Raw genomic sequence first — 13,432 nt, forward strand, 5'->3', positions numbered from 1 at the left:
CTCCACATTGTGGAGCATTTAGGAAACATCCACATTTGTAATTTTATTTAATGTTCTTAAAAACAGTCTTATATGTAAATAAATCTTCTGTCCATATCAACCAACCTGTGTGTAAACTTTTTTTTTTTACTTTATTTATTTTAATTGGAGGCTAAGGAACGGGATGGGGAGGGAGGTGGGAGGGGGGTTCAGGATGGGGAATACATGTAAACCCATGGCTGATTCATGTCGATGTATGGCAAAAACCAATCTGTGTGTAAACTTTTATGTATAGCTTTGAATTATCTCCTGAGGCATGAACCCTGGATGTGAGGGGTGGACATTTTAAAGCCCCTTGTTAAGGACACAGACATTTTTTCCCTTTCATTTTTGAGTATAGACATTTTGGTAAAAACTCAAGTACCATCAAAATGGGAGGCTCTCTCAGGCCAGGCCTATTTTCTTTTCTTTTCTTTTTTAGCTATTTAATTAATTTATTTATTTCAGCTGCACCAGATCTCAGTTGCAGCATGCAAACTCTTAGTCCTGGCATTTGGGATCTAGTTCCCCAACCAGAGATCAAACCCGAGCCTCCTGCATTGGGAGCATGGAGTCTTAGCCACTGGACCACCAGGAAGTTCCCAGGCCTGTTTTTGAGATAACCTTCTGATGAAATGAGTGGTTAATGGCCACTACTTAACACCCCCCTTTCTGGACCAGTGGAGTCGCCTTGGGTCACCCAGCCCACAGGGGAAGGCAGGGCAAAAATCACATTTCATGAGCGACTTTCACAGTCAGGCCCCCTTCTGATGACTTCGTTGGATTTTGCTCATGTTTCTCGTTTAATCCTCAGCACGCCCTTTGGAGGGCTCTCATCTCTGTCTTACAAGGGAAGAGCAAAGGCAAAGAGAGATGAAGTGAGAACTTCCCCTGGCTGTCCAGTGGCTAAGATGTTACCTTTCAATGCAGGGGTGCGGGCTTGATCCCTGGTTAGGGAGCTGAGATCCCACATGCCTTGCAACCAAAAGGCAGAATATAAAACAGAAACAGTATTGTAACAGATTAATAAAAGACTAAAAATGCTCCGCACCAAAAAGAGAGAGAGGGAGATGAAGTGATTTCCTCGATGCCACCTGGGCACGAGGTAGCAGAGCTGGGCCCCACGCCCCATGGTCTGAGCCTAGAGCCCGAGCTTCAGCTGCTGTGCTGCTCCAGGCCCTTGTCTGTGAGAAGCATGTAGTCTGGGTCAGCCCTGGCCAGTGCCCACAGGAAGAGCATAATCACACAAGGGAGAACGCATCTCCATCTTATTAGCTTCTAGCATGCAGCCTGGTACCCAGTGGACACCCAATACATATTTGTCAATTAAATATAAGAGTCAAACTTTGCATGCAACTCCTCTGTGTTTTTATTTGATTTACTCTCCCTGCTGTGGGAAGTAATGTTTTTATCCCCATGTTACAGATAAGAGAACTGAGGTTCTCAGAGGTCAAGTCCCTGGCCCCCAAATATTGTCACCTTCCAGCTCTTTTGATAGAGGAGGCATTCCAATTCAGGTCGGTAGGATTTGAAAGCCAGAGCTGTCCTCATTTTACTCAAAGTGTCTTTGGGAGGATTCAAGGAGTTAGTTCTTGTGAAACCTTTAGCCCAGGGGATCTCAGAGAGTGGCCCCTGGTCAAGAAGGACGGCAGCAACCCCTGGGAACTTGCTAGAAATGCTTCTTTTCGGTTGCTGCCCAAGGTCTGGTGACGCAGAATCCCTGAGGGTGGAACACAGACCCTGCAGGTGATTCTGACGTGAGCCCTGCTGTGAGAGCATGACCTTGGCCCCAGGCCTGCCGCATGCTGAGTGCTTAGGAAGATGGCAGCTGCTGCTGTCTTGTATCACGTTCTGGATCCCAAAGAGATGGTGGAGGGAGGGGTGGAATGTGGGGGGAGTCTAGAACTTACTGCTTCTCACAGTTGTTACTTGGTGCTGGCCACTCCTGGCCCATTGGTGGATCCACATTAGTCCCAGGATGTCACAGAGTGGAGCCCGGAGAAAGCCGTCCAGGAGAGAGTATGCTTGGCACGTTGAATGAAGCTCGCGTGAGTTCTGCAGCCCACCCTGGATGGTCCTTTATTGGGCTGCCTTCTGCTGTGTGATGCTGCTCCTGCCACGTGCATCCTCCAGAGTGACCCCGACATCCAAAGTGGGCTCCAACCCTAATGGGTAGTGGTCCCAGGGCCAGGGGAGTGGACAGCCTTGAGGGAAGTTGAGGGCACTATGGATTCTTCCTCTGTCCTGTGCGAAATTCTGCCCGACTGAAAGCATGTCATGGGTCCTTCCTGCTGCCTTAGGATTATTACATATTTGATTGGGGAATTTAACATTCCTGAGTGCCTGTGATGTGCCAGCCTTGGGGTGGCTGGTCCTGTCATGTGCAAGCCTCCATGCTCAGCTCCTTGAAGTGCTTGGGTCCAAAGAGGTTCAGCAGTGGTCCCAAGGCAACCAGCTAATAGGAGGCAAAGCTCCATCCAAACCCAGGCTGGTCTCACTGACTCTGTTCTTGTTCTTCTCTAACTCAGTTGTAACTTGCCTTGAAAGATGTGAAGTGTGACCACGAACAAATCTATTTCTCTCTCTTATCCCCACAGGTTCTGCCAAACCACGGCCTCCACGCAGCAGGGTTCTGCGTGGCCTTCATCCTCTCCCTGGTGCTGACCTGGGCTGTGCTTTTCTTCATGGTTCGATACCAGTGTGTGAAGGGAAGCTCGCTTAGCAGACATCAGGTGGGAATCCACGCACATCTTCTTCCTGGAGGGCAGTTGGTTGGTGGCAGATGTGAGGTTCAAGTTTATCCCTCAACTCTGGATGGATGTCAGGACCCCTGGGGAACTGTGATGCATGCTCACAGCTAGGCCCTCCTGCAGAGACTCGGACTGCTTTGCCGGGAGGCATCCCCATCATCCCTGGATGATTCTAACCAGATGGCCAGGATAGGAACCCCTAATTCTGGCCTGCCTGTGTGGCCTACTGTGCATTCATGCCACACCCTGATTCAGGTCCTGGTCTGCCCTTCGTCCTCCGAATGAAGCCCAGATGACTTTGCATGGCTTATAAAGAGAGCCCTCTGTGGTCCAGCTTCACACCCCAACATCCCGCTCTAGACGATGACTGCTGAGCTCTCCACGCTCAGAGAGGATGCTTCTGTAATCCTCCCTCTGCTCTTCAATGAGCAGGACTCTGACATGTCCTGTAAGACTCATCTCTGGCCTTGCCTCTCCTTGGATGTCGTCACTTGGCCACTTCATGGCCGAGTCAGGGGCCTTCCCTCTGGGTTCCTGCCCTGGCTTCTGGACCACGCCCCTCCCCATTGTTTATCCTCATCTGTGAACTCCTCACTCTCTGTGTTCCTGTCTTGGTCTGTGTTCCCACAGAAGCACACCCTGAGACCAGGATCCAAATGCAAATAGTTTATATGGAAACTGACCCCAGGAAATAAATGTAGGGGATGGGGGAGTGAGGTGGGAAGGAAGGCAGCCAGTCAAGCTACTACTGGGAACTCGGGACAGTGTAGAACCAGCCTCAGAGTCATCCTGCCTGAAGGGAGAAAGAGAATGGGTATTGAGTTATGAAATGCTGCTGGTTGAGGACAGGAGTGGGGAGGGGGCCAGGACAAAGGCCCTATTTCCCTGACATGGACTCTGAAGGCCAGAAGGAGCCTTCAGGGAAAGAAATGTAGGTCTTGGCTGGTAGATCTTGGGCTCAAAGGCATGGAAGAGCAAGGGCAGGGGTCATGGTTGGAGGACTGATGCTGGCTGCTGTAATCCCCATTGCCTGGCTAGGAGCCTGGCACTTGGCACTTAGTGAACATGTGAAGGAATGAGACTCCACCATCACCCTGCAGCCAATCAGAGGATGGAAAGACGGAGGCAGGGAAACAGGTTGCTGTCCTAGGATGAGAAGTCACTGCTGGGACTGAGCACCCTGAGGGGTGGTTCATTTCTGCAGGACCATGGATGCTGGGTGCCTGTCACCCAGAGGTCCAGCAACTTGAAAGGAACATTTGTCATCTTTTTCTTCTCCGTGTAGTGAGGAAACTGAGTCCAGTAAAGCTAAACAGCCCTCAGGTAGCCAAGAATAGGCTGAAACCTGGCTTCCAGGGACACACCCCGCCTCTGGAGGCTGGTAGTCTTGACCTGTTATTCATTTTGTCTCTACTTCCTGGAGGAGAGACTTGTCATTTCAAAGTGAGGTCAACCCACAATCTCCTTGACAGGCAGAAGGGACGAAAAGAAAAATGGCCCATCTAATGAGACATTCTACTTACTCTCCCAAAGCTGTTATCAATCACAGATGAGCAAGACTCTCCCTGCTCTTTCGATGAAGGAGCAGAATTCATTTCTCGGAGATTAAAGGCTGATTGTTACAACCAGGGGAGGAAAACAAAGGGTGAATTTGATTTAAGATCTGAAGACTCTAGTAGTATTTTTTTTTTCCAACATCACAATATGAAATCTTTCCACATTAAAAAAAATTTTTTTTCTTTGTGGTGGTGACCAAGGAGAAAATGCGTTATAAAGCAGAAGGTAGCCTTTAGAGTTAGGTAGACTTCAGGTCAAATACCATGCAGGCTCTTTATGAACTGCGTGAACTCTAATAATGTCATTTTCATCTCTCTGAGCTGCGTTTTCCATGTATGTAAAGTGGGGACATCAACACATTTTGTGTAACATTTTCATGATATAACTCATACAAGGCACAGAGACAGAAATTCTTAAATGTTAGTATAATTATTATGCATTTTTGTGGCATTAGTAATGTCAGAGAGCAACACAGATACATCATCTATCCAGCTGAAGGATTGAGCTTAATTATCTCTGATGTCACTTCCATCTGACAACTCTATATTCTGATTAGAAACCAACCAGATCCATGATGTTGAAGTCCATCTGCCATCTGTTAATATTCTCCTGCACCATGATGGTGGTGGTGGTGATGGTGATATATGATGGTGTTGGTGGCGATGATGGTGGTGATGATATATGATGGTGTTGGTGGTGATGATGAGGATGGGGGAACAATGATTATGATGGTGATGGTGAAATATTTGTATTAGATCTTTATTGTTATAAAGCTCTTTCTATCTCCTGCTTTATTTTATCCACACAACAAGTCTGTGCAGGGCTACTGGAATTATGATCCCATTTCTTTGATGAGAAAATGAGGCCCAGGAAAGTGCAATGTTCTGCCTGAGTCTTGTCTGCTCACCACTAGGTTCTCTGATTACAGATCCCCACGTTCCCTCATGACTTTTCCAGCATGTGACATTCACAGGAAGGCCCACTCAATTGTTGTTCCTGAAATTCTCTTGAAGGTTCAACATCACGAAAACAAGCTGGAGCACTCCCAGTTCACCTCAGCTGATGGTGTGAATGAAGATCTCGCTCTCAATGACCAAATGATAGACATTCTGTCTTCTGAGGACCCTGGGAGCATGCTTCAAGCCTTAGAAGAGTAAGTATTCTGAGTCACATTATATTTCCACGGATATCATTAATGTTCTATCTACAGCAGCATGAGAGCAAACACTGAGTGTATTTTGTTCATTAATTCATCCACTTATCATTCATTTGTCACTCAGTAGTCATAATCTTTGGAAGAAAAGTTATGACCAATCTAGACAGCATATTAAAAAGAAGAAACATTACCTTGCCAACAAAGGTCCATATAATCAGCTATGGTTTTTCCAGTAGTTATGTTTGAATGTGAGAGTTTGACTATAAAGAAAGCTGAGCACCAAAGATTTGATGCTTTTGAACTGTGGTGTTGGAGAAGACTCTCGAGGGTCCCTTGGACTGCAAGGAGGTTCAACCAGTCCATCCTAAAGGAAATCAGTCCTGAATATTCATTGGAAGGACTGATGCTGAAGCTGAAACTCCAATACTTTGGCCATCTGATGCGAAGAACTGACTCATTGGAAAAGACCCCGATGCTGGGAAAGATTGAAGGCAGGAGGAAAAGGGGACGACAAAGGATGAGATGGTTGGATACCATCACTGACTCAATGTACATGAGTTTGAGTAAGCTCTGGGAGTTGGTGATAGACAGGTAAGCCTGGCGTGCTGCAGTCCATGGGCTCACTAAGAGTCTGACCTGACTGAGTGACTGAACTGAGCTGAACTTAACTGAGTCATAATCAAACAACTGCCATGCCCTGAAGACTATGCTTGGTATTTAAGAAAAAAGACAGAACATAGTGTGAGCTGTGAGGCAGTCTGACCTAGTGGGAAGACAAACACAGAAATTGAAGTGATCATGAAAATTTGATGAGTACCATGCTAAAATTGGGGCTCGCTGAGCACAAAAGAAAAGGTAATTACCTCTGAGCAGGTCATAGAAATGCTTCCTAGAGGAAGAGATATTTTAACTAATTCTTCAAGATTTTCAAGTAGATTAAGAGAAGAAAGGCTTTTCAGGCAGAGGAAAGACAGGGCAGATGTCAAGACAGGAAATGAGCAAATTATATGTTTGGTGAAGTGTCAGTAACTCAGTATGACTGATGTGTAGATTGGGGTCTTGAGTAGTGTAGTGAAGGAAAGGAAGTGACATATTGAGAGAGAATCCAGACCAGGTGATATGACTGTTGGCTAAACTGGGTTCAGTTCTTTTCTTTTTGTCTATTTAGTGATTTATTACCTTTAAGGACCAAGATCTAAGTATTTTTATTTTATTTTTTTACTTATTGAGTTAACTTTAGTTTATAACATTTTTAAATTTCATGTGTACCACATTATATTTCTACCTCTGTATATTTACAGAAGTACAGTATATTTATGTAAATATTTAATATTTTATATATGTATATATAAATGGAGGAAAACAACAGAATGAGAAAGACTAGAGATCTCTTCAAGGAAATTAGAGATACCAAGGGAACATTTCATGCAAAGATGAGCTCGATAAAGGACAGAAATGGTATGGACCTAACAGAAGCAGAAGATATTAAGAAGAGGTGGCAAGAATACACAGAAGAACTGTACAGAAAAGAGCTTCACGACCAAGATAATCACAATGGTATGATCCCTCACCTAGAGCCAGACATCCTGGAATGTGAAGTCAAGTGGGCCTTAGAAAGCATCATTATGAACAAAGCTAGTGGAGGTGATGGAATTCCAGTTGAGCTATTTCAAATCCTGGAAGATGATGCTGTGAAAGTGCTACACTCAATATGCCAGCAAATTTGGAAAACTCAGCAGTGGCCACAGGACTGGAAAAGGTCAGTTTTCATTCCAATCACAAAGAAAGGCAATGCTAAAGAATGCTCAGACTACCACACAATTGCACTCATCCTCATACGCTAGTAAAGTAATGCTCAAAATTCTCCAAGCCAGGCTTCAGCAATATGTGAACCGTGAACTTCCAGATGTTCAAGCTGGTTTTTGAAACAGCAGAGGAACGAGAGAGCAAGTTGCCAACATCTCCTGGATCATGGAAAAAGCAAGAGAATTCCAAAAAAACATCAATTTCTGCTTTATTGACTATGCCAAAGCCTTTGACTGGGTGGATCACAATAAACTGTGGAAAATTCTTCCAGAGATGGGAATACCTGACCACCTGACCTGCCTCTTGAGAAACCCATATGCAGGTCAGGAGGCAACAGTTAGAACTGGACATGGAACAACAGACTGGTTCCAAATAGGAAAAGGAGTACGTCAAGGCTGTATACTGTCACCCTTCTTATTTAACTTCTATGCAGAGTACATCATGAGAAACACTGGGCTGGAAGAAGCACAAGCTGCAATCAAGATTGCTGGGAGAGATATCAAGCACCTCAGATATGCAGATGACACCACCCTGATGGCAGAAAGTGAAGAGGGGCTAAAAAGCCTCTTGATGAAAGTGAAAGTGGAGAGTGAAAAAGTTGGCTTAAAGCTCAACATTCAGAAAACGAAGATCATGGCATCCAGTCCCATCATTTCATGGCAACTAGATGGGGAAACAGTGGAAACAGTTTCAGTCTTTATTTTGGGGGGCTCCCAAATAACTGCAGATGGTGACTGCAGCCATAAAATTAAAAGACGCTTACTCCTTGGAAGAAAAGTTATGACCAACCTAGATAGCATATTGAAAAGCAGAGACATTACTTTGCCAACAAAGGTCCGTCTAGTCAAGGCTATGGTTTTTCCTGTGGTCATGTATGGATGTGAGAGTTGGACTGTGAAGAAAGCTGAGCACTGAAGAATTGATGCTTTTGAACTGTGGTGTTGGAGAAGACTCTTGAGAGTCCCTTGGATTGCAAGGAGATCCATCTAGTCCATTCTAAAGGAGATCAGCCCTGGGATTTCTTTGGAAGGAATGATGCTAAAGCTGAAACTCCAAGACTTTGGCCACCTCATGTGAAGAGTGGATTCATTGGAAAAGACTTTGATGCTGGGAGGGATTGGGGGCAGGAGAAGGGGATGACAGAGGATGAGATGGCTGGATAGCATCACCGACTCAATGGACGTGAGTTTGAGTGAACTCCGGGAGTTGGTGATGGACAGGGAGGCCTGGCATGCTGCAGTTCATGGGGTCACAAAGAGTCGGACATGACTGAGCGACTGAACTGAACTGAACGGATATATATATATATATATATTTATTATTTATACGTGTGTGTATATATATATACACACAGAGAAGTAGAGTATCTATGTGAGTATCTACAGCATGCTCACCACCAAAATTTTAGTTTCTATCCATCGCCATAGAGTTGATCTGCTTTATCCATTTCATCTTCCCCTAGCAGCTTCCTCTCTAGTAACCACGATTCTGTTCTCTGTATCTACGAGTTAGGTTTTGTTTGATTTTGTTCATGTGTTTTGTGTTTTCGTTTGTTTTCTATATTCCACAGATGAGTGAAATCATATGGTATTTTCCTTCTCTGTCTGACTTATTTCACTTATATAATACCCTCAAGATCCGTCTGTGTTGTTGCAAATGGAAAGATTTCATCTCTTTATGGCTGAGTAGTATTCCATTATCCATTCATCCATTGATGGGCATCCATTATCCATTCATCTGTTCAGGGACATTCATCTGTCATCCATTATCCATTCATCTGTTCAGGGACATTCATCTGTCATCCATTATCCATCCGTCTGTTTGTGGGCATTTAGGTTGCTTCCGTAAGTTGGCAGTTGTGAGTAATGATGCAGTTAGCATGGGAGTGCATGTATCTTTTCAAGTTAATGGTTTCATGTTATTTGGTAAATACCCCAGAGTGGGATAACTGGATCATATGGTGGTTCTGTTCTCAGTTTTTTGGGGAATCTCCAGACTCTTTTCCATAATGGCCATTGCTGTTTAGTTTCTCAGCCATGTCTGACTCTTTGTGACCCCATGGACTTCAGCACACCCGGTTTCTTCGTCCTTCACTATCTCCAGGAGTTTGCTCAAACTCATGTCCATTGAGCTGATGATGCTATCCAACCAACATTCCCACCAACACTCACTGGATAATAGTCATTCGAACAGGTGCAAGGTGATATCTCACTGTGGTTTTAATTTGTGTTTCCCTGATAATTCATGCTATTGTTTTCACATGCCTGTTAGCCGTCTGTATATCTTCTTTGAAAAATGTCTATTCAGTTCCACCCATGTTTTAGTGGGTTGTCTTGTTGTTGTTGAGTTGTATCAGTTCTTCATATGTTTTGGATATTACTGCTTATTAGATATAATTGCTTGCAAATATCTTCTCCCATTGAATAGTTTTTAATTTTGTTGATAGTTTTCTTTGCTGTGCAGAATCTTTTTAGTTTGCTGTAGTCCCAGTTGTTTATTTTTGTTTTTGACTCTTTTGCCTGAAGAGACATATCTGGGCAGATGTTGCTAAGACCCATGACCAAGAATGAACTGCCTATGTTTTCCACTAGGACGTTTATAGTTTCAGGTTTTACCTTTTAGTCTTCAGTCCATTTTGAGTTGATTTTGGAGCATGATGTGAGGTAGTGGCCTAGTTTCATTTTATTTGCACGTGCCTGTTCAGCTTTCCCAGCGTCATTTATTGAAGAGACTATCCTGTATCCGTAGTATGTTCTTTGCTGCTGTGTTGTAAAGTAATTGTCCATATGTGCATGCAGTTATTTCTGCACTCTTAGTTCTGTCCCATTGATCTGTGTTTTTGTGCCAGTACTATGCTGTTTTGATTACTGTAGCTTTGTAACATAGTCTGAAATCAGGGGTTGTGATACCTGCAACTTTATTTATTTATTTTTTCCCTCAGGATTGCTTTGGCTGTTCAGTCTTCGTGATGTCATACATTTTAGAATTTTTGCTCTATTTCTGTGAAAAATGTCCTTGAGGTTTTGATAGGGATTTCCTTGAATCTGTAGATTACTTTAGGTAACATGGATATTTTAACAAGGTCATCCTTTCAATCCACTGGCATGGACTATCTTTCCATTTATTTGAGCCTTCTTCAGTTTCTCTCAACAGCGCTTTGTACTTTTCACTGTGCATGTCTTTTCACCGCTTTGGTTAAATTTATTCCGAGTTATTTTATATTTTGTGTTGTAATTGTAAACGGGATTTACTTCTTCATGTCTCTTTCTGGTAGCTCATTGTTAACATATAGAAATGCAACAGATTTTTTTGGTGTTAATTTTGTACCCTGCAACTTTATGTGTTTGTTTATTATTTCTTTCAGTTTTTTGGTGGAGTCTTTAGGATTTTGTATATATAAAGTCATATCATCTGCAAATAGTGACAGTTTTACTTCTTTCTTTCCAATTTGGATCCTTTAGTTTTTTTCTTGCCTCATTATTCTGGCTAGGACTTCCAACACCATGTGAAATAATTTCTCCCTTTGTGGGTGGGTGTCTGCTCAGTCACTTAGTCATGTTCTACTCTTTGCGACCCCATGGGCTGTAGCCTGCAAGTCCATGTAATTTTTCCTGGCAAGAACTGGGATGGGTTGCCATTTCCTCCTCCAGGACATCTTGTTGACCCAGAATGTAACCCATGTTTCCTACATTGGTGGGTGGGTTCTTTACCACTGAGCCACGAGGGAAGCCCCCATTTCTCCCTTTAAGTCTGTTAATAATTGTTTTATATATGTTGGTGCTCCTATGTTAGGTGCAAATACATTAATAACTTTTATATCTTCTTGATAAATTTTCACCCTCATAATAATATGCTATCCATTTTTGTCTTCAAGTCTGTTCTGCTTGATATGAGTATGGCAAATCTGTATGCAGGCCAGGAAGCAACAATTAGAACTGGACATGGAACAACAGACTAATTCCAAATAGGGAAAGGAGTACGTCAAGACTGTGTATTGTCACCCTTCTTATTTAACTTATATGCAGAGTACATCATGAGAAACGCTGGACTGGAAGAAACACAAGCTGGAATCAAGATTGCTGGGAGAAATATCAATCACCTCAGATATGCAGATGATACCACCCTTATGGCAGAAAGTGAAGAGGAACTGAAAAGCCTCTTGATGAAGGTGAAAGAGGAGAGTGAAAAAGCTGGCTTAAAGCTCAACATTCAGAAAACGAAGATCCTGGCATCCGGTCCCATCACTCCATGGGAAATAGTTGGGAACACAGTGAAAACAGTGTCAGACTTTATTTTTTTGGGCTCCAAAATCACCACAGGTGGTGACTGCAGCCATGAAATTAAAAGACGCTTACTCCTTGGAAGAAAAGTTATGACCAACCTAGATGGCATATTCAAAAGCAGAGACATTACTTTGCTGACTAAGGTCCGTCTAGTCAAGGCTATGGTTTTTCCTGTGGTCATGTATGGATGTGAGAGTTGGACTGTGAAGAAGGCTGAGCACCGAAGAATTGATGGGTTTGAACTGTGGTGTTGGAGAAGACTCTTGAGAGCCCCTTGGACTGTAAGGAGATCCAACCAGTCCATTCTGAAGGAGATCAACCCTGGGATTTCTTTGGTAGGAATGATGATAAAGCTGAAACTCCAGTACTTTGGCCACCTCATGAGAAGAGTTGACTCACTGGAAAAGACTTTGATGCTGGGAGGGATTGGGGGCAAGAGAAGAAGGGGACGACAGAGGATGAGATCACGGACTTGATGAACGCAAGTCTGAGTGAACTCCGGCAGTTGGTGATGGACAGAGAGGCCTGGTGTGCTGTGATTCATGGGGTCGCAAAGAGTCAAACACGACTGAGACTGAACTGAACTGAACTGACACACCTTTTGGGCCATCATTTGCTAACAGCAGCATCCTCTGTTCCTTCGCTTTGAACCTGTGTTTGTCTGTAGAGCTGATGTGGGTCGCTTGGAGGCGGCATGTAGTTGAGTCCTGTTTTTTAATCCATCCAACCACTGTATGCTTTTTAATTGGTGAATTCAACCCAGTTACATTTAAGGTTATTATGGATAGATGAAGACTTAATACTACAATTTTGTTTTCTGGTTGCTCAATCTCTCCGCTGTTTTTTTTTTTCTCCTTGTGTTTCTGTCTGCTATTTTGATTTGATGGTTTTCTCTGATGTTTTCTCAGTGTCCTCCTTTTTATTTTTTGTCTTTCTTTTCTAGATTTATGTTTTGTTGTTACTGTGATGTTTGTGTAAAACTTCTCATAGATAAAATAGTCATCTTTTCCTGATGGGGATTCCCATGGCTCAGCAGTAAAGAATCCACGTGCAGTGCACGAGATACAGGTTCGATCCCTGGGTCAGGATGATCCCCTGGAGAAGGAAATGGCAACCCACACCAGTATTCTTGCCTGGAGAATCCCATGGACAGAGGAACCTTGTGGGCCACGTCTGCAGCCACTGCTGCTAAGTCACTTCAGTTGTGTCTGACTCTGTGCAACCCCATAGACGGCAGCCCACCAGGCCTCCCTGTCCCTGGGATTTCCATTTCCTTCTCCAGGGCATGAAAGTGAAAAGTGAAAGGAAAGTCATCGCTCAGTCGTGTCTGACTCTTGGCGACCCCATGGACTGCAGCCCACCAGGCTCCTCCATCCACGGGATTCTCCAGGCAAGAGTACTGGAGTGGGGTGCCACTGCCTTCTCCATCTACAAGGTCGTAAAGAGTCAGGCATGACTGAGCACACACATGCTGATAATATCACTGCCTGGGTTCCATCTTTTTCTTCTTCCCCTTTTATTTTTTTGTTTTCTCAAATTATCCATTTTTATGTTGTGAGTTATGAAACTGAAGTAGTTATCATTGTTTCTTCTGCTTTCCCCGCTCCTTTAACCTTTAGCTGTAATAAAATGTTTTAAAACCTATTCTGGGAAAGAGTTACAATTTTCTCATTCTGTTTATCACCTTACTCAAGCTTTTGGCTACTTTGCCTTTTTGTTTCTGGTCAAAAGGATCCTTTCAACCCTTCTTGTAGGCCAGGTCTAGTGGTGATGAACTCCCTCAGCTGTTGTTTGCCTCAGAAAGCCTTTAATTTCTTCTTCATATCTGACTTATAACCTGGCTGGATAGAGATTCTTGGATG

The 13,432-nt window shown here is 43.7% G+C and overlaps 1 protein-coding gene across 1 annotated transcript in view; it reads left to right on the plus strand.

Annotated features, from left to right (window-relative positions):
* EVC2 (EvC ciliary complex subunit 2) overlaps positions 1-13,432 on the plus strand; it is a 142,424-nt gene that overhangs the window by 31,216 nt on the left and 97,776 nt on the right. The window contains exons 6-7 of the mRNA XM_068975462.1: positions 2,616-2,750; positions 5,339-5,478. Of these exons, the coding sequence (XP_068831563.1) occupies positions 2,616-2,750; positions 5,339-5,478 (275 nt within the window). The remainder of the gene's footprint in view (positions 1-2,615; positions 2,751-5,338; positions 5,479-13,432) is intronic.

This window comes from Capricornis sumatraensis, chromosome 7 (genome assembly GCF_032405125.1).
Source record: "Capricornis sumatraensis isolate serow.1 chromosome 7, serow.2, whole genome shotgun sequence".
Classification (NCBI taxonomy): domain Eukaryota; kingdom Metazoa; phylum Chordata; class Mammalia; order Artiodactyla; family Bovidae; genus Capricornis; species Capricornis sumatraensis.